The sequence below is a fragment of the Anthonomus grandis genome, chromosome 3, assembly GCF_022605725.1.
Source record: "Anthonomus grandis grandis chromosome 3, icAntGran1.3, whole genome shotgun sequence".
Classification (NCBI taxonomy): domain Eukaryota; kingdom Metazoa; phylum Arthropoda; class Insecta; order Coleoptera; family Curculionidae; genus Anthonomus; species Anthonomus grandis.
Genome location: NC_065548.1, coordinates 44,962,451 through 44,985,300, shown reverse-complemented (window position 1 = coordinate 44,985,300; position 22,850 = coordinate 44,962,451). Strand labels below are relative to the sequence as shown.

The 22,850-nt window shown below is 35.4% G+C and overlaps 1 protein-coding gene across 1 annotated transcript in view; it reads right to left on the bottom strand.

Annotated features, from left to right (window-relative positions):
- The window catches only part of LOC126734081 (cytochrome P450 4C1-like), an 80,843-nt gene that overhangs the window by 8,794 nt on the left and 49,199 nt on the right, over window positions 1-22,850 (bottom strand). The window contains exon 8 of the mRNA XM_050437590.1: window positions 910-1,072. Within this exon, the coding sequence (XP_050293547.1) occupies window positions 910-1,072 (163 nt within the window). The remainder of the gene's footprint in view (window positions 1-909; window positions 1,073-22,850) is intronic.

Here is a 22,850-nt window from a genome sequence, read left to right as displayed (position 1 = left end):
GTGAGATCGCGTGCTAAAATATGGGATGCTCTGGTACCTAAGATCTCGTATCTCGATGGGTTAAAAGTTAAAGTGGTTAGTGCATATGCTCTAAGCTAATATGGATAATTAAAACAAATTATTAATAAATATTAAGTACAAATCAGTATTAATAGTGACCAATAAATGCCAACTAAGACCAAAAAAATCATCCATTCAATGAGCTGAGGCTTACTTATTTAATAAGAATTCTAAGAACAAATCTTATAGGATAATGACAAAGTCATTTTTTGAGAATTTTGAATAATAGCACGATGTCTAGTGTAGATATTATATCAATCTGATTTACTTACGACGTTCATGTCTTAAGATTTCGGCTTGCTACGAAAGGTAGGAAGATACTCCTATTTTCGTCTTTTCAAAATAAATTTTTTAGATTACAATAAGGATCAATACCTTCAACTTTTTCGGTAGTCGGTGTTAAATAAAGGATGGCTACACCAAATACGCATTGAAATATACGACATATGTTATGAAATATATGATATATAAAATAAATATATGATATTATAGATCACGAGATATGAACATCAGACGCGAGCACCAATAGGAGTCATCAATTATTATCCAACCTGATCTTATAAGCCAGTAAATCGATTAAAAATTAAAAAATAAGAATTTGTTCCTATGGTACCAAATAGTCCTTTCAAGAAACGTTATCGGAATGCAAGGCTATAAAACTCTAATTTATTGCTAAAGAATAGGTATGATAAATGGCAATGGTTGTATTTAAAGAAGGTAGTAAATGTATTAATACATTGTGTCTGAAGGAGATCTTAATATAATTATTTAAAGGGCCTCAATAGCACTAATATTTTACATAAGTTGTATGTACTTATATAAAGCAGTTAAAAAGTTTTTTTTTCTTACCAATGTCTATATCCGCTCCAGTTTTTCGGCTAATAAGAGGTAAAGGTGGTAGCAATCTCAAAATTTCAGATATAACTGCTTCAGTGTATTTTAAAAAGCCGACATTTTGAGAAGTAATATCGTTATCTCCTATTTCTGTCATAACTTCGTTATAAACATTTTCCTAAAATAAGATTTTTTAGGCAACGAAGTAATATAATTTATGTTAATACATTCTTAATTTGTTCTAAAGAAATATGGCATAGGTTTAATAAAAAGAATAATAATTTTAATAATAATATACGGTTAGTCTTCAAGCAAAAATAACAGAAAACAATTTTAAAAATATCAAAGTCTAGCTTCCAATGACAAGAAAATGGAGCTAATACTTCACCGACAGAAATTCATTTCGCGTATCCAAAAACCACTTATTTACTATGCAGAGTGATTTTTAACCTATGCGCATAAACTTGGGAAATGGTAGATGAAGATAAATAATGAGAAAAAATGTAGTAAAATATTTTTGGTTTCCGAAATAAAGTTAAACAAATGTCAACAGAACGTGTATCAGACGAACTTATTTTGTTTATTAATAACTGATAGTGAACAAGTCATAATGTTTGGAATTTTGTTGTTTGGAATCTTTAGCAGTACTTAGTTTGTTAGTGGCTGTGATCGTTTTCGATCGTTATTTTCACACGAACAAAATAAAAGCGTCAAATGTAATGGCGCACATTTTTACAAATGAAGAACTTTCCTTTGGTTGGAACTCCATCCTCAACTTCTTTTTTCTTATGGCGGCCACTTTGTTTTTTTGTTAAATTAAAAAGACCTTTTTTTTCCTTTTAAATAATGTATAACACTATAAAAATATTTCATTCTTATGTCAAAAAGTTACAAAGGTCATTTTTCGCGGAGTTATTTTAGTCATTTTTCGGCGGAGTCAACTCCGTTATTCAATACAAATTCAGTACTCCAACTCAATTATTATTGTTTAGTAATTTAGCGTCATTTACTGACAATTCTGCAAAATATTATTTATTTCATTTAACTTTTTATCTTGTTTAGTAGTTCTCATCTTGTTAATTTTATGTTTCTTGTTCTTGTTAGTGTTAAATAGTTTTTTCGTCTGTAGTTCTTTTCATTTGTTTTTAGTGAGTTTTGTTTAAAATTATAATTTGCAAAAATCGCCATGCCAAATATCAATGAAGAAAAATGTCATATATTGAAATGGTGTATTACATATTATAGGAATGTAAATCTTATAATCGCCAGATATTTGGAACTGTATCCTGAGAGACAACAGCCAGGTCCAAGATTATTCGCTAGGGTTGTCATGAACCTTAGAACTCCTGGAAGTTTTGAAATACCAACGCCAGAAAATTATCAAAGGGACAATGAAGCTTGCGATCAAAACATTTTAGACTATTTTAATGCAAATCCGAAAACATCAACCCGAAAAGCTGTTACTAATATGAATATACCAAGGACTACAATTCAAAGAGTCCTTAAAAAAAATAAATATCGTCCATATAAGCCTACTATTGTTCAAGGTTTAAGAGATACAGACTACCCAAGACGATTAGAATTTTTAAACTGGTTTGTAAGGCAATGTTAAGAAATACCAAATTTTAACAGGAAAATTATTTGGAACAACCAGACGTTTTTAAGCAACTGCGGAGTATTTAACAGGGATAATCCGTCATTTTTGGGCTACTGAGAATTCTCATGAAGTGGCTGAACGTAGGCTACAAGTAAGATTTGGATTAGTAAAAAGAGTAAGATGTATGGTGTGATATGTAGGGTAAATTATTTACCCATTCCACAAAATAATTTTCAAGTAAAATACTATAATTGTTTTTAGATAATCACCTTATTAGGTCCTTTATTTATAACCAAACACTGACAGGTCAAAGATAATTAAATCTTTTGAAAAAGCAGATATTACCTGCCGTGAGAGCTATAATACCTGAAGAACAAATACGGAGTGATGTGTGGTTTCAACAGGATGGGTGTCCCGCGCATAATACTCGGGACGTTCAAAACTTGTTAACACAAGCATTTAAGAATAAACTTATGGCGAACCGCGGTGCTGTAAATTGGCCAGCTAGGTCTCCAGATATTTCACGAAGGTTTTGAAGGTTTTCGTTTCGACATGGTTTTGGTTTACGGAGAAACGCATCAGAATGCAGTGGCAGCAGCTGATCTGTATGCCCAAAGATTTCCCCGAAGATATCACCCGAGACGTGGGGCTTTCTTACGTGTTATTCAGCGGGGTAGAGAAATTGGCAATTTGCGGCCGCGGCCTGGACAAGATGGAGGAGCTATTAGACCTAGGCACATTCTAAATCTGGAGCAGGATATTTTAGAAGTTATCGAAGAACAACCTGGAATTAGCACTAGGACAATTGCAGCGCAATTTGGAATATCTCAACCTACAAGTTGGCAAATTTCAAGGCACGACTTGCTGTACCCGTTTCATGTGCAGAGGGTACAAGCCCTACTTCTAAGAGATTTGCTCCTTCGAGTACACTTTTGTGAGTGGTTGTTACATCACCAGCAGTTAAGCCCAAACTTTACCATGAACATTTTAGTTACGGATGAGGCAAATTTTACGTGCAATGGAATTTTCAACTTTCATAACACTCATTACTGGGCTTTGGAAAATCCGCATATTACATGGAGAACATACTTTCAACAACGTTTTTCTGTAAATGTATGGGCTGGAATTCTGAACGGGATGCTCATCGGACCTTTTATTCTGGAAAATCGTTTGACTGGTGCTCGGTATTTAGCGCAACAATTTACCAGTGCTCCTTGTAAATGTGAATCTCGTTAGGCAGAACATGTGGTTTCTTCATGATGGTGCTCCACCACATTTTTCACGACCAGTACGACAACATTTAGATCGTGTGTTTCCCGGACGATGGATAGGCCGTGATGGTCCAGTTGGGTGGCCCCCTCGCTCGCCTGACCTTAATCTATTAGACTTTTATTTGTGGGGTCATATGTAAACAATGGTGTATGTGAATTAAGTTGATACTGAGCAAGAGCTACGACATCGCATAAACGCTGCAAGTGACGCAATTCGCCTACAGCCTGGTTTGGCCCGTGCATGTACGTCTTCATGGATTTGACGAGCTCAAGTCTGTATCGAAAATAATGGAAACAACTTCGAACAGTTGCTTTAAATTAGTTTAAATTAAAAACGTTAAAAAATACACGTTTTTTATTTAAAAAAATATGGATATCTCCAAAACTAAAAATATTTCATTAAATTTTTTTTCATTATTACTCATTACTACTCATCAGCTATCATTTCCCAAGTTTACGCGCATAGGTTAAAAATCACCCTGTATACAGGTTGGAGACTTGAAGATTACGCACTACCCTAAATAATGGCAACACTGCTACCTGTCGTCGATGAACAGCAGCTTCCGGTCGCCTGATAGATGTTTGCTGTTTTCATTTTTGACAAAATAACTATTATCATATCGTCATATCTCATTTTGTTGTGTGACTTTTCACTGTTGAATATTAAAGCGTCATAATTTAGTTTTTAATTTAGGATGGTTATTTATACTCCTTCCGAAAGACTTCAAATTATTTGATGATTGTATGCAGAAAATTCGACAGTACAATGAAGGAATTTGTTTTCAATTACATTTGAAATTAAACCGATTCCTTGCAAAAAATGTTGGTTTCGAATTTTAAAACATCAGACATGATTATCATATATGGCACAGTAAAGTGCAAAACTATTATATTACATATTTCTATCGAAAGAGTCCAGGAGCAGGAACGACTGAAAGAAATAGTATGTAGTGCCCTAGAAGTCGATTCAATACGATCAAGTAGAAGTATTGGAAAGGATATAGATCTTAAAACTGTTATCCGTCTTTGGGAAAAAGATAGGAATAAATGTTTTAAATGTTCCAAAGTTCAGCAGATATTTTCCCAAGATCAGTGGCAAAGAATGGCATTTTGTGAAACCAATAAAGAAAAAGCAAATGAAAATGAGTTTTTCTACGAAATATTATATTTTCAGATGTTTATATTACATGAGAAACACATGGGATAGTATTTTAAATGCTCTAAAATATCCATAAGTTGCTGCAAAACCAAGTTCTTCTTACCATTTAAATCCTTCCTGATCTAAATTTAGGATCGGTCTATTTTTAACCAGACGGCTCATAATGCGGTTTTGGTAAAAGAGTTTTTAACAAATTTCCTAACCGTCTTATTAGTAGTGGGACTGGCGATAGTAAATGGCCTCCTAGATCTCCAGGTTTTTCCCCAAATATGTTTTATTTTTGGGTTATCTTAAGAAGACTATTTACAAACACAAATTTAGTAGACCAACAAATTTAGAAGAAAGGCTAAGAGAAAACCAAAAGAGATTATGGTTGAATGAGCAAATTCCATTTTACCATAAACCTTTTTCAAACTACGAAATGGCTTTTATGATAGATTAACGAGGAAATTATGAGGTCTGCTTGAGCTTTTTATTTAATGTTTAATTAATTTTTAAGGGTTTTAATATTTCTGGTGCACCTTTTCCCACTTTTATCGGAATTTATTATATTATTTTTAACCTTCGTCTTCCCACGTTAGAAAAGTTACGTAAAGTCCTAAGTGGGGTACATTTGTACGCCATCATGAAAATGATACTACTGATACATTTACATGTTTTTAATTATACAAAAACATAAAATAAACTTGTAACTAATCAAATTATAAAAAAACATAGTTAATTTTCTTTGCACTTAATACACTTCACTTCCTTTACATGGTGTTCCGCGCATACGAAATTTTGACACTCCTTGCAAAGTTGTCTAGATTTGCGATCTCTATTTCGATCACAGAGATAACAACGTCCACTTTTAAGTCTTTCATTTTGGTTTTCAACTGGAGAAGACGTCAAGTCTGGAACAACATCGCGCATATACTGCCTTAGCGTCTTGCTCAAGCGTCCTGAGTTATTATATCTTCGTACAATATATTCTTTTACCAAAGATTCTCCTAACTGAAGCAAAAATATCGTCGGTCGATTTTTTGATTTTTGGATACTTGATGTCCCATAAAATAAAAGAGTTTAGTGCCGCAATATCTAATAATTGGCCAAAAATTGCCATTGGTCATCGATTGCAAATTCTGCGAGCAGAGTATTGGTTTACCATTTTATCTGTGGTGTCTACAGCACCCTTTGTATCATTTATGAGGTTTATTTTTATATTTTTCATCTGCAACAGTATCATCATGATGTTCCGTAGACAATAAAATAACTGCTTTGCCTTTGCTAGGTGTATAAGACACAATAGTATGTTCTTTTGTGAATGCAAACATACTAGGAAATTTAGGCCTAAATAATTTGGGTTGCAATTCGTTTGGAATATATGACTTATTTTTTCTGAGGGTTCCACACAGGGTAAGTTTTTTTTCAGCAAGCTTATCCGCCAGTGGTAGACTTGTAAAAAAATTATCAGTGGTTACTCCATATCCAGTGCCAAGGGGTTCAACAAGATCCAGAACCACTCTCTCACCCTAATTTTTTTCTGGTTTGTTATTTATTTTACCAAGATAAACCTGTAAATGTATACTGTACGAATTTTTACTATCCGCCATTGCCCAAATTTTAAGGCCATATTTATCGGGCTTACTTTTCATGTAAACTCGAAAAGGACATCTCCCTCTGAAGGAAATAAGTTGCTCATCTATAGTAACATGTGATCCAGGTGAATAGGCCATGATACAATTCTGAACAAACAAATCAAAAACTTCTCTAATTGGCGCCAATTTATCGTTTATCTTACGCTGAGGTCTAGTAGAATAGTCGTCAAATCGAATAAATGCTGTAGGCAACTGAAATCGATTACGTGACATACTTGCCGGAATAATAGGCCTGACATATTTCTTATCTGTACACCATAACATTTTTTGGGGCTCCTTGGTTGCTTGAAGCGCTCCTTGAATCAGCAGGATTCCTAGGTACGCCTTGATTTCCGTAGAATCGGTAAGCTGCCAAGTTCGTTGCAATTTATGTGGATATTTTTCATTCCATTGTCTTATTACCTATAACAAAATATTTCTTAATAAGTAACAGTAAAATAAAGAAAACTAATAATACTAATAAATATTATCAAATAAAATTTTAAATAAGGTCAATGAAAAAGGAAACTTACCGCTTCAGATTTTCTATTCGTTTGAACTACTAATATATTCAATATATTGTCTGACATGAACAGTAAAAAAGCTTCAATTTCAGTGGTAAAATTTGAACTATACAGAGTAAGTCCTTGTTTATTCTTTATTATATCTTTAGCTCCTCTGCGTGTCTGAGGATAGGGAACTTTTGACAACTGGGTACCATCAGATTTATAAAAGAGATTTCCACCGTCCATAGACTCTTGCTGTTCCTGCTCCACAGATGTGCCTTGACTGTCACTATCGCATTCAATAAGATCCGACTCCTCGTCATTTATTTCCAGTTCCCCGTCACTTTCCTTATCGTTAGACAAAATTACGTCAAATTCCCCCATTTCATCATCAGAGTCTGCATATAATAGCCGTTCTAATTCGGCATCACTAAGGCCTTTTGACATTTTTGATTAAATTTTAAAAAAGCGAAATACCACAAAACTCGCAAAACTAACTGCTAAAACAAAACACTCCAATGGCTTTGAAATAAATAAAACAGTAAATAAGTCTGCGCACACTGCAACGATCACTCTAATCAACTAATGGTCTATTTTTAGAAGCAGCGCGCGTCGGATCAAAGTACGAGGGCGGGTCAATAAGTCCGTGACTTTTTGAAATTCCCGCCCTTTAATGGAAATGGCAACTCTGCTCCTGTCAACAGAGAACTATCAGTTGACGCCTGTCAAAATTTGAACAAGCTGCGTCATTTAGTTTGTGTTTGACAGCTGTTGATAGCAGACTACCACTCGTTTTGAGAAAAAAATGGAAAAAAGTGAATTTCCTGTGCTCATTAAGCATTATTGTTTACGGAAAAAAACCATCACTTAAACCAAGGCTAAGCTTGATAAATATTATGGGGACTCTGCACCATCCATTTCCATGGTAAAGAAGTGGTTTACTGAATTTCGATGTGGCCGTACAAGCACGGAAGATGCCGAACGTTCTGGACGCCCAGTCGAAGTCTCTACATCCAAAACAATCGAAAAAATTCACTATATGGTTTTAGCCGATCGGAGATTGAAAGTGAGAGAGATTGTGGAAGCCATAGGCATCTCACATGGTTCAGTAGTTTCAATTTTGAATGATTATTTGGGTATGAGAAAGCTTTTCGCAAGATGGGTGCCGCGTTTGCTCACAATCGACTACAAACGTAACCGTGTGATAATTTCTCAGGAGTGTTTGGCGTTATTCAACCGCAATATGGACGAATTTTTGCGTCGTTTCGTCACCGTGGACAAAACGTGGATCCACCACAACACGCCGGACCCCAAACAGCAGTCAAAACAGTGGATTTCTCGGGGTGAATCGGCGCCCAAGAAGGCAAAGGTGGGTTTGTCAGCCAATAAAGTCATGGCGCCCTTTTTTTAGGATACACGCGATATAATCCACATTGACTATTTTCAAACGGGGAAAACAATCAATAGAGAATATTATACCAACTTATTGGATAGATTCAATGAGGAACTGAAAGAAAAAAGACCACATTTGGCCAAAAAAAGTTCTTTCCACCAGGACAATGCAAGGGTCCACACATGTGCAGTTTTCATGGCAAAAATCCATGAATTAGGTTACGAATTACTTCCTCATCTGCCCTATTCTCCAGATTTAGCCCCCAGTTACTATTTCCTATTCCCAAACTTAAGAAAATGGCTCGGCGGAAAGAGATTTGACTCCAACGACGAAATCATCTCTCAAACAAATGCCTATTTTGATGACCTCGACAAATCATATTTTTCCGAAGGGATAAAAAAATTGGAGAAACGCTGGACTAAGTGTATAGAACTAAAAGGAGACTATGTTGAAAAATAAAATAACTTTTTATATAAAAACCTGTCTTTTATCCAAAAAGTTACGGACTTATTGACCCGCCCTCGTACAAAGCACCGCCAAGCCAGTAGGCGTGCATTCCCACGTGGCTATTCAAACAACTTGATATTTGAAAAACCAAGAAAAAAATGTAGTTTAAAAGGCAGTAAATATTTACAAAGCTTTTATTAACAGAAAATAAAATTCTTCACAAAAAATAAGCTTTTTTGGGCAAATATGCAAGAAAATAGATGTATGGGGTACATTTGTACCCCACCCGGGAAGACGAAGGTTAATAGAATAACGTTTTAATTTCATTATGCAATACATAGCATAATAAACAGTTTATGATTACGATTATATTATTATGAAAATGTAAATACGTTAATTATTCTCCTAGTTTTTGTACTATTTTATTCGCATGTTGTAGTTAAAGTTGATTAGTAGGGTTTATTTAGGATTCTACCTACGTTTAGTTTAATACTTTCATCTATACTGTCTAGTTTTTAAGTAGTTCATCTTGTTTAAGGGCACCTTTTGGCTCCAATTTAGGTTATATTATCGTAAATAACTATTTTAAATTTTGAAAAATTTGTATACTTGCTTGCTTTGACTGTCAGTATTCTCTTAAAATTATTAGTTTTATGCGGCAAAAACAATGAACAAAATTCTGAACATTTCTAAATTGTTCCATGGATCTTAATTGTTTAGTCAGTAGGAAATAATTAAATGACAGTCAACGCGAGTCAGGTTAGAGTTGTTGACGTTACCAAAAAAAAGTGTGTTCCTAAATTTTATTACAATTGGTGTCAGAAGTAAAGGAAGATTTGGAGGCCCATTTTAGTGAATGCGTTTAACAAGAAGTCAGGCCAAGGTGGAGATCGAGAAATTCATGGAGCTGCTATTAAGGAAGTTTGACGAGCAGAAAGTAGAACAAGAAGAAAGATATCTTAAACACAGAAAAGAACAAGAAGAACGAGACCGTAAACAAGAAAAACGAGACAAGAAACAGAAAGATTTATTAAAGAAAATTAAATCTGACGAAAGAAAATGGCGACCTGATTAGAACCGTGAAAGATGACCTAAAGAAAAAAAATTAAGACCTCATTAAGACCATGAAAGATGAAATGAAAAAAGATAAAGACGATCGAGACAAAACAAGAGTCAGAAACAAAAATGAATGACTAACTTCGAAGCAACAGTGAAAGAAGGAAGAAGGAATTTGGGCAAGCACAAAAAAAAATCCAAGAACTAGAGATGAAAGTAAAGCGTGTCCCAATTCATCCCGATCCTGAAATGCAAACAATGATCAAAGGGAATGCACCAAAATTCAACGGCAAAGAAGCATGGAGTACCTACTTGAATCATTTTGAGACCGCTAATAAACGAAAACGCTAGGTTAACGAAGAAAAAGCAAACAATCTTAAGCCTTAGAAGAGAAGCTACAGAAATATTAAGAATGATGCCATCTCAATTTCGAAATACTTGGTGCGTACCTTAGAGATGAGATACGGTGAAGCTTGTCTACCACAAGTGTATCAGGCTCAATTGAAATCTAGGAGACAACAACCAGAGGAAGGACTCCAACAGTTTAAAGCGCCGATGTTGCTCGATTAGTAAATCTGACTTACCCTTCAGCGCCAACAGAGTTCCAAGGAAACATTTTTAGAAATGGTTTTATTGATAAGGTTCTAAATTCAAATACTAACCATTCTCTAAGTATGGCTCATCATAAAAAAGACGGATAAGGCCAATCAGACCTTGGAAAATCTCGAAGACCGCCTAAAGAAGAGTCATTTTCCGCTGTTGAAGTTTTAATGAGGGGCTCCTTAACCATAAATGCCATACCCGACAGGCCGTTGACAGACCCGAGGAACCAGGAAAGATTTATGAGGTGCAGGCAAGCTGGGTACTACCAAGCTCCTGGAGAGAGTTTGGTAGTGCCGGGAAAAATATGCGGCCGTGAGTGTGAGATGGTGGTGGATACAGGATCCGCTCATACTGTCATCAAGTCGAACATCGTAGCTCGCTATAGAATTTCACAACCACCAAATTTAATCCTGGAGTCAGCGAATAGAAAAAGGATTCCGATTATTGGATTACATGAAGCTAAAGTCATCATTGGCTTAACCACATACTGGCAGCAAGTATTAGTAGCATAAATTATGATGTTATATAAAGGTTAAAAATAGATGTATATAACCGCATATTGATGACGAAAACTGAAGAGATCCTTAGGCACTATTTGCATACAGATATTGGAAATGCCCGAGTCTTTAAGTTAACTCAGGATATTACTATACCAGCTAACTCAGAGAGAGTGGTTAATGCCACAACTAGAGGAAAAGATGGAGACACTGTTTTGATTGAGCCCATGGAAAATTGTAAAGTATATGGTCAAGGAATTCTTGCAGCAAAGACGTTATCTGCCCAGACGGAATCTACTGTTTTGGTTCGAATAGTAAACTTGAAAGCCTATGATCAACACCTAAAACAAGCAGACAACATTGGCGTAGGCTCTGAAGTAGCGGCAGTCATGAAAAATGCTAATGGAACTCGTCATGCAAGCAGATCTTGTCCTCTATGTTTACAAAACTTTTTTTAAGAATCTTGTGTAGTAAACTGCGACGTCTTCTTAAAGAAAATTAAGATGTGTTTTCCTTGCCCGATAATAACCTGGAAAATACGGATTTGGTGCAGTATCTGATTAACACTGGAGACAACGCTTCAATAAAACAAGCACCTCAAAGGATGCCGATAGCTAAACAAGGTGAATTTTCCTTAATGTTTCAAGAAATGAGAACACAAGGAGTGATATACCTTCCCAGAGTCCTTGGACATCTCCAGTTGTAGTAGTAAAGGAAAAGGACGGATCTATTAAATTTTGTGTAGACTATCGGCGACTGAATGACATTACCAAGAAAGACAGTTATCCCGTCTCAAGAATTGACGACGATTTGAAGAGTGGATACTGGCAGGTAAAGATCTATCCAGAAAATAAGGAAATGACCTCATTCTCGACTGGACTTATACAGCAGTGTACCTTCGGACTTTGTAATGCTCTAGCTAGCTTTGATAAAAACTGATTAAACTGATAAAAACTGTGTTTCGTGGAATGACTTGGGAATCATGTTTAGTTTATTTGCCTGACGTGATCATACTGGAAAAAACATTTGAAGATCATTTAAAGAATATTCAGGAGTATTTGTCAAGTTACGAGAGGCTAACTGAAAGTCCTAAAAAATGTTGCTTATTTTAAAAAGAAGTTCGATACCTAGGCTATGGTAAAGCAGAAAATGCTGTCGAGACTGATCCAGATAAAGTAGAAGTAATCGAAAATAGGGCACGACCCACTGACAAACACCAGTTAAAAAGCTTTCTGGGCCTTTGTACATTTTACAGAAAATTTGTAAAAAATTTCGCTAACCTTGCAAAACCTCTATATCAAAAGCATTTCAAGGGCTAAAAAGAGCACTGTGCACATCTTCAATTTTAACGTATTCAATTCCTGATAAACTTTTATTTTGAATACAGATGCAAGCAATGTTGAAATTGGAGCGGTCCTTTCACAAAAATATGAAGATGGCGAGCAAGTGATAGCTTATTTGAGTAAGACGCTATCAAAGCCAGAAATAAACTATTGTATGACCAGACGAGGTTTGTTGAGTTCAAAATCCTGAAGGACAAATAGAAAGGTGGCGTGAACGGCTACAAGAGTATAACTTTACAATAGAACAAAGGAAAGGTGAACATCACCAAAATACCGATGCTTTATCCAGACGATCTTGAATGGAAACATTTCAACATCTGGAAGAGCGTAGATGGAAAAGAAAAGATATATCTGACAGTCCTTCCTCGAAAACGTATCCGAGAAGTTCTTGAAGCTGTCCATGGCGGTGTTGGCGGGGGATATTTTGAAGTAAGTACGACCTTGGTAAAAGTGAGAGAACGGTTTTACTGGCTGAACAGTAATGAAGATGTTGAGCATTGGTGCCGACAGTGTAAGCAATGTTCATTGAGTAAGGGCCCAAGAAATCAAACCAGAGGAAAAATGATGCAGTATCTTGTTGGAGCACCCTTTGAACGAATTGCCATAAACATAGCAAGACCCCTTCCTACTAGTAGCTCCGGAAATCGATATGTCTATGTTGCTATGGATTGCTTTCGTAAGTGGCTTGAGATTGATCCCATTGGAAGTGCTGTTCCAGAACTAGATATGCCAATAAAGACCGGTTAAACTGATATGCACTGCTACTACTGTTAAGACGGCCCTTAAATGTAAGGGTAAGCTTCGTGGGATGCCATACAAACTGTCTAATGACCAGACTAAGATGGAACAGGATGCATATAAGGAATCTAAGAAGTCTTTATTAGATAGAAAATCTGCTGGTGAGGAAAACCTGATTATTCAGTATCGTAGAGGTGTTCCAGTGGTTGTAGAGTCCAAGCAAAAAAACTTGCTTCAACCCCATTAATTGTGTTTTACCAAAATGTTGGAGGTCTTCGTACGAAGATTCAACCATTATAACTCAGTAGTATTATGTCCTGTTCTTATGATATAATTATATTGGTGGAGAGCAATTTGAATGACAGTAATGTAGATGCTGAACTGACGTGCAAGGGTTTCAGGGTCTTCAGATGTGACAGAAGCTATCGAACTAGCAGTAAGTTGAGTGGAGGTGGTATTCTGATATTTGTCAGTGATAGTATACAATCACAGTGCATTTCTATTCAAGAGGACCGTATTGAGCAAATTCTGATTCTATGCCAGTGTAATGGGACTAAGTTCATTATTGGTGGTGTTTATATACCTCCACAATCACCTCGGGATACTTATATCTGGCATTGTCAAACCATGGAGTGTGTTACTACTCAATATGCCAACCTAAATGTATATCTGTTTGGAGATTACAACCTACCAAGGGCTGCATGGGGCAATGACGAGCATGGTCTCCTGGTTCAATGCCCAAGAGGTGACCCAGCTTTAGATGTTGCACAAAGATTTGGTTATTTGCAATTTTATCAATGTAACTTGATTCCTAATGATAGAAATGTATTTTTAGATCTGGTTTTTTCTAATGTTAAGGATTTAAATGTTCTTAAACCTTCCGACCCTCTTTTTGAAGCTAATTTTCATCATATTGGATATGAGTGTCATTTGCATATTTCAACAGCAAATAACTCAATTTTTTCAAATCTAGCTTATGAAGAATTTTTTTATGATTTCCGAAACGGTAACTACAATGAGCCTAATATCTTTCTATCCTCAATTAATTGGAACGAGTGTTTATCTCATAGTGATCTTAACTTATCAATCGGCGTTTTTTATGAATATCTCTCTATGGGGATTGCATATTTTATTCCTTTAAAGAAATATAGAACTTCCTCATTTCCTAAGTGGTTCTCCCCTGAACTTAGAAAGTTAACTAGGAACAAAAGGAGTGCTCATTCATTATATATGAGAGATAATACAGACGAAAACTATATAAAATTTTCTCGCCTTAGGTCTGAATGCAAACGTCTTAAGCAAATAATATAATTAATGCAAATGTCTGATTTGTGCTTCCGACAATATATTGAAGGGATAGATTCCGGCTTACAGAATGACCCTAAATCATTTTCGAAATATATCAATGATAAGAGGTTCAATTATACCCTTCCCAATACCCTCTTTTATGGTGACAAGCAAGCGTCCAGTGGTTTGGTTATTGCAAACATGTTTAAAGAATTTTTCCAAACTGTTTATTCTCCTGGTATTGATGATAATCAGCTGCAAAATGGTCCCGCTAATGGTTTAAATTTAAACAATACCAAGATCTTAACATATGATATATTTGAAGGCATTAGCTCACTCCCTAACAAGATTACTGCAGGCCCAGATGGGATTCCGAATTTTCTCTTGAGGAAATGTGTATGAACTCTTGCCATTCCTTTATCTTTGTTATTTAATGCTTCCTTACAAACATCCACATTTCCAATTGCCTGGAGGGAAAGTTTTATTGTGCCATTATTTAAAGCTGGCCGTCGGGATGTCATAGATAATTATAGAAGTATTTGCATTCAATCTTCAATACCTAAACTTTTTGATAGCCTTATAGCTAAACAACTTTCTTGGTTATGCAAAGGCTTAATATCAGATTCACAGCATGGGTTTTGCAAGAATAAGTCTACTGCCACTAACTTGATCTGTTACCAATCTGATCTTATGAGTAAATTAGAGGATCATAAACAAATTGATTCTATATACACCGATTTTAGTAAGGCGTTTGATCGTATTGATCATCAAATTCTTCTGTCAATCAAATTCTTCTTCAAAACTGATCTCCGCAGGGTTTCATGTTGATTTTGTGAGTTGGATTAAAAATTCTTTAACTGGCCGTATTCAAAGGGTCAGGGTAGGTGGACATCTTTCTGATCCTATCAGCGTGACATCAGGTCTCCCTCAAGGAAGGCATACATCACCCTTATTATTTAATTTATTTATTAATGATATAGTTAACTGTTTCCTGTATAGTCAGTGTTTGATGTTTGCAGACGACTTAAAATTTTGGAGGGTGGTTACTACAAGCAGATATGGATCGCTTAAATAATTGGTGTGAACAAAACAATCTTCATTTAAATGTTAAAAATGTTGTGTTATTAGTTTCACTCGCAGGATCAACCGGTTTCAATCCAATTACTTCATTAATAATGAGCCACTGAATTATGTTGCATCTATTAGGGATTTGGGAGTTATTTTTGATGAGAAACTCACATTTATTGATCATATTAATTCAATTTCTGTAAAAGCATCAAAATTGCTAGGGTTTGTTATGAGAAACTGTTCATATTTCTCAGTCTTTTCAACAAGAAGGGTTTATTGCTCCCTGGTAAGAACTATATTGGAGTACTGCTCGGTAGTTTGGTCTCCATACCACCAGATTCATATCGATGCTTTAGAAAGAGTTCAACATAAATTCCTGAGATATTGTGCTCATAGAACTTTAACTGTTATTGAGAACCATGACTATTCTTATATTGAAAGTCAATTATCTATTCCGACACTGTCGCCGCGCCGTAATATTTCTGGTGCTAGTTTTATATATAAGATCGTTAATAGGCTTATTGATTGCCCTGATCTGTTGGGTCGCATACCATTTAATGTTCCTCATCACGGGTTGCGCCATAATGTAACCTTTAACATTCCATTCCACAGAACATCCTATGGAATTAATAATCCTATGGATAGGTATATGAATTTGTTAAACAATTCGAATATTGATGTGTTTAACATAAGTTCCTTAATGCATCTAGAGAGGTCACTTACTTCATAATTGTGCATAAAATTTTGTATTTACATTCTTGCATATAAATTATTAAGGTTGTTTCTAGTATATGTAGTATAGGTGTTTTTTACTTTAGTATTAATTTTTTAAGTATGTTTAGATTATGACAGTTGTTTATGTAAATATTATTGTTTTGTAAAATTTACAGTTAATAGGGTTTTCCCGTATTATGAATAAATAAAATAAATTTGGTGTACTCAGAGAGATTCATTCAGACCAAGGAAGGAACTTTGAGTCACAAATATTCCAGCAAGTATGCCAATTGCTAGGAATCAGTAAGACCCGCGCAAATCCCCTACACTTAGATTGATGGAATGAATGAAAGATTTAATCGCACATTTGAAATCTATTTGAGAATTGTGGTAAATTTAAAGCAAACCAACTAGGATACCTGTATACAACCATTCCTATTGGCATATCGGTCTGCTATCCACAACTCTACTGGAAAAAGTCCGGTCAAAGTTGTATTTGGTGATAAACTTCGTTTACCTTTGGACATCATTACTAGGAGACTCGACGAGGCTAAAACCCTTAAGGAGTACGTTGAGCATCTACATCAGCGTTTACAAATAGTTCATGAAGAGACACAGAATAAACTTCATTTAGAAAGTAACAAAAGGAAATAAAGTCGAATTCTGCCGGTTCTAATCCTGGGCGCAGAGTCTGGTTATATAATCTACGAAGGTCGAAGGGCTAGTCACCAAAGCTTCAGAAGGATTGGGAAGATCCGTTTCAGGTGACCAAAATTAACGATCCAGCGACGTCCGGCGACGAAGATGAAAACTATAAACATCGTCCAGCTAGCGCCTTATCATGACCCAGATAGCTCGGGAGGTGTTGATTAATTTGTTCGAGGGCCTTCTTATTATAAATTCCTGTATCTATTTAAATTTTCTAGATTTTGTATACTTTCTTGCTTTGACTGTCAGTATTCTCTTGAAATTATTTGTCGCTTTCGGCAAAAACCATGAATAAAAATCTAAGCATTTCTAAATTGTTCCATGGTTCTTTAAAAGGGACGCCTTTCGTGACATTTTATTCAGTTTTAGTTGTTTAGTCAGTTTTTACCTTGAAACAATTAAATGACAGTCAACGCGAGTCAAGTTAGAGTTTTTGATGTTATCAATAAAAGTATGTCCCTGAATTACGTTACAGTAAGTAGGTATGTTGTACAGGGTGGCCAACTAAGAATGCGAGGTACTGTACCTCGGCAAGTACTCATCGCAGAGGCTTGCGGTAAAAAATATAATTAGTAAAACGGCCAAGAGAAAAATCTGGAAAATACTTTTAAGTTTTTAAAATGACCGAAAGAGGGCGTTTTCGGATTTTCGATATATCAACCTTACAAAAAAATACTTTTTCGTGAAAAAAAAAAAATTCCAATGTATTTTTTTTTGAGACAATTTACTATTTTTGTCGGAATTTTCAAAAAAAGCCCTCTGGCGGCGATATGTGAAACTAACAAAACTTCGAATAGGTACTAAAACAGTTAAGGCCCAAGAATGGCTATTTTTAAATAACATAATTGTGTTAAAGTCGACATATTTCTAAGATACAGGGTGTTTTTTACGGAAACCTGTAAATACCCCCTCCCCCACCACTTTATTTTCAGAGATACAGCAAACATTTTTTTTGGAAATTTTTTATGGGACCTTTGAATACCCTCCCACCACTTTATTTTCATAGATACAGCAAAAACTGGCAAACAAAAAGTCTCAGAGTGTTTTCTATTTTAAAGAACAAGTATTTTTTTGTAAGAAAATTCACAAAAAACTTTACTTTTTTAGATTCAGATCGCAGTTACGACTCCTAGCGGTCATTTAAGAAAAATAAAAAAATTAAAAAATATTTAAAACATATTTTCTAGGTTTTTCTCTTTTCCGTTTTAGTGCTAGTGTTTTTTACCTTTTATACCAAGCCTTTGCGATAAGTACATTCCAAAGTACAGTACCGTGCATTCTTAGTTGCCTACCCTGCACACTATGTATATAATAATACTCGTTTAGGCGCTGACCTGAGCGGACGTGTGTTTTTGCGCTGACCAGTAAAGTGTTAAGGTTTGGCTGTATTTATGGTTCAAAAATTCTGAAATTTTCACAGAAGCTTCTCTGGTGACCACTACAGATGGGTAAGTGATTTAATTTCACTTAACCCATTGAATTCCATCAATAAAGTCAGTTTGATCCACACCGCATGAAATCTCTTATCAGTCTATAGAGATAAAAAATGTCCTTGTGTGGGCTTTGCAACACGTCGGCGGGATCCTCTCGCAGCAAGCCGCATCTCACCTGCGCAGGATCTTGTAAGAAGCGATTCCATGCTGAATGCATGCGTATACCCAGTGATGCAGTAAATGTTATTACAGCGATTCCTGGACTGACTTGGCGTTGTCTTTCCTGTCGTAATCTACCTTTGGATGAAATTAAAAGTACCATTCGGGAAGCTTTGCAGAACGACATTTCTTCTGTCAAAGAATCAATATTGCAGACCATAGATGAGAAACTCTCTGTTCTACAACCTACTGAGATCCAGCAACCTAGAGTTAGTTATGCAGATGCGTTGAGCGGTCAAAAAACAAGGCTTATTATAAAACCGAAGAATACGGCACAAGATAACAGTCACACTAAGGCTGACATCTTAAACCGTATCAAGCCAGCGGATGAAAGCATATCCTTCAACCATGTTAAACACATTGCAAATGGCGGTGTTCTTGTCACAGTTGAACCTAATAGCGCAGAAAAAATGAAGGATCTGGCCAATGAGAAACTAAGGGAAGACTACGAGATTCGAGAACTTCAGTCGACAATGCCGTTGATCCGAATAGTTGGTTTATCAGAAGATTACTCTAACGAAGCACTAGAATTTCATTTGCGGTCTCAAAATAAATTGTTGTTTAGTGGTGCATCTAGGATGAGTGTACTTAAGGTCTGGCCTACAAAAAAAAATGAAACTATATTTCAGGCTACTTTACGTTTAGATACTTTTACTTTTAAAAAGCTAATTGATCAAAAAAGAATTGTTGTGGGTCTTGACAATTGCAACATTTATGACTCCACGTCAATAACACGCTGTTTTAGATGCAATGTTCTTGGTCATTCAGTGAAGTTTTGCCAAGGTAACGTCGTTTGTCCTCTTTGCGCAGGCGCACATGAAGTTAGAATGTGCACATTAAAAGCAGCAGATAAAAAAAATTATAAGTGTGCTAATTGCGAGTCTTTAAAAAATAAATATAAATTGAATATTGAAATCAATCACGCTGCTTGGGACCATTTTGCTTGCTATGCATACAAACAATCTAATAGCAAATTCAAGTCCGATATTTTTGGGTCCACTCTGTAGCAACCAACTTTATTGGTTTCCCCCAACCTGCAAGGTGAAACCGCCTGCCCTCTCTCTCGTGGTTCCTGCGGCTCGCATTCGGTCGAGTCTCGGCAGCATGGTCGTTGCAATGACCTTCGCATCTGTTATCAAAACGTTAGAGGACTTCGCTCGAAAACAAAAGTACTTTACAATTCTCTTTTAACATGCAATTTTGACGTTATTGCTTTGGCCGAGACTTGGCTGAATGATGGGATTTATAGCTCGGAACTTTTTCCGAATGCGTACTCTGTCTACCGCTGCGATAGAAACTATGCAGAGATGTCCGATAAGAGGGGCGGGGGGGTGGCATTAGCAGTAAAGCAGTCATTTTCGGTGGTAAAGTTAAACTTGGCGCTTTCTTATAACCTTAAAAATATTATTGAAATCATAGGTATAAAAATTATATTTGAGCACTCTTATGTATATGTTATTTTAATATACATACCACCCGGACTTAATGCTGATATATATGAAAATATTTTTGAATACTTATCTTCTTTAACCTATCTTTTCAACTCAAAAATAATTTTGCTAGGAGACTTTAATATACCTGAGTATATTAATTATTCGGAAAATTCATTATCATCCAACAGATTAAACCAGATTATTTATACTTTAAACTTTTTTGACTGGAATCAGGTAAATTTTATTAAAAATTCTCAAGGTAAATTATTGGATCTGGTCATTACATCAGAGCCTCAATTCTGTACTGTGGAGCGATGCTACGACTTCTTGGTTGACGAGGAAGCTATCCATCCTTCGTTATTTATAAGGTTCAATTATACCCCTGACAAAAAGTTTAATAACTGTAAAATAGATAATATTTTTTATAACTTTAAAAAAGCTGACCTCAGATTGTTATATGACCGTTTTCTTAGAGTTGATTGGAGTGATTTGGAAGCGGTTGAAAATGTTAATACTGCTATGAACATTTTCTATCTGAAGATTTATTCTTGTCTTGATATGTATGTTCCGAAAACTGCAAAAAGAGCTCGTACCTACCCTCCCTGGTTTTCTTTTGAAATAGTAAGAGACATAAAACAAAAACATAAATTTTGGATAAAATTTAGACGCTTTCATTTTCAACAAGATTTAATAAATTTTCGAGAATTGCGTTCTAAAATAAAAAGAAATGTTGAGCTGTCATACAAACAATACTGTGCGAGACTTGAGAATGATTTAAACTCGCAGCCTAGTAACTTTTGGAAGTTAATTCGGAGTTCACAAAAAAATAACTCCCTGCCCCAAAATATGTTTGATCAACAAGGAACTTTGTTATCGGATCCGCAGAGTATTACTGATGCATTTGCAGCTTTCTTTCGGAGCTCATACACGACTTTTAGTTCACCTCAAGCCTCTAACTCTAATAATATTCAGACACCGTACCCGGAGTGCATAACCATAACTAGATTTACTGAAAACGAGGTATTAAGTGCTTTAAAAACTATAAAACCCACACCGATAGTTGGACCTGACAAAATACCCGCATTTCTTTTATCAGACTGTAGACATGTTTTTGCAAAACCATTAACAATTCTTTTTAACTTGGCCCTTAAACAAGAATGTTTTCCTGATCTTTGGAAGTCGTCTAAAATTGTTCCCATACATAAAAAGAATGACAAAAACATGGTTGAAAATTACCGGCCTATCACAATAATAAATAACTTCTCCAAATGTTTTGAGCGCGCACTTCATTCTGCTTTATATCCTAAAATGGGGAGTCTTATAAATACTCGACAACATGGATTCATGAAAGGTAGATCTACCACTACAAATTTGATTTCTCTTACAGAATATATCACCGAATCAATAAATGCAAACTCTCAAGTCGATGTTATTTATACAGACTTTTCAAAAGCATTTGACCGACTAGACCACAACATTCTCATTAATAATTTCGACCTATATTATGGATTTTCTTCTTCTTTGTCAAATCTTTTACAGTCCTATCTTACCGAGCGACCACAACACGTGGAATGTTTTGGTCGTAGTTCGGTGCAGATAGTTGCCACTTCCGGAGTCCCACAGGGCTCAATTCTGGGACCACTTCTTTTCAACTCATTCATTAATACAATATCTGACCAACTTGATGTTAATAGCCTGCTGTACGCAGATGACAATAAACTATATATTAGAATTGACTCTATTTTGGATTGTGAGCGGCTACAAAATAATTTAAGTCTTTTGAATACATGGTGTAAAAATAATAATCTACCCCTTAATGCGGCTAAATGTAATGTTGTCTCATTTGGCTTAAAGAAAAACTTCATTACTTACAACTATACCATAGATGATGTTATTCTGCCTAGATCAACTGAATTTAGAGATTTAGGGGTGATCTTTGACAGCTCTTTCTCTTTTCAACCGCATATTTTAGATATTGTCAAGCGCAGTTATAGAATGTTGGGATATATCATCAGGAACTCGCAAAATTTTAATAATGTTCTTAGTCTAAAAATCCTGTACTTTTCTTATGTCAGATCAATATTGGAATATGCATCCCAAGTTTGGTCACCATATTATACAAATCATATTCATGAACTTGAAAATATTCAACGAAAATTTCTCAAATATCTTTGGTACAAGAGTGACGGAGTGTACCCAGAAATTGGTTTCCCACATCAGCGTTTATTGGAAAGATTTTCGTTTGCTTTGCTGGAAGATCGGCGAAAATCCGCTGATTTGCAATTTTTATTTAAGTTGGTAAATAATATTATTGATTCACCAGATCTATTGCAGCAACTAAATTTTCATGTGCCTCGCATATCAGCAAGGAATACATCAACTTTTTACCTATCAAGACCTAGAACCAACATTTGTAAATTTTCTCCTCTGCGCAGAGCATGTAACATACATGACTCTGTTCTGGATCAGTGTGACATCTTTAATTGCAGTTTGTCGGAAATTAAAAGGGTACACTTTTCCTAGATGTTTTACCTTTAATTTACTTTGTCTATATTTCTTTTAATACCATTTGCTTGTAATTATTGATAATATTGTATTCTTTTTGATTTTCTTAAGATACCTATGTTTTGTAATTTATTGTTGTAATTTTCCCACTCATTAATTGGAATTTATTCTGTGGAGTGGTGTAAATAAATAAATAAATAAATAAATAAATAAATAAATAAAACCTGCACCAGAAAAATATTTTAGAAATGCCTGAGTTCGCAGAATATTTTGCAAAATTGTATTGCAAATAAACAGCAACTCCTGTCAAAATAAGATGCTTACTTATCTAGTATCGAGAAACAATGACGTAGCAGGCGAGTA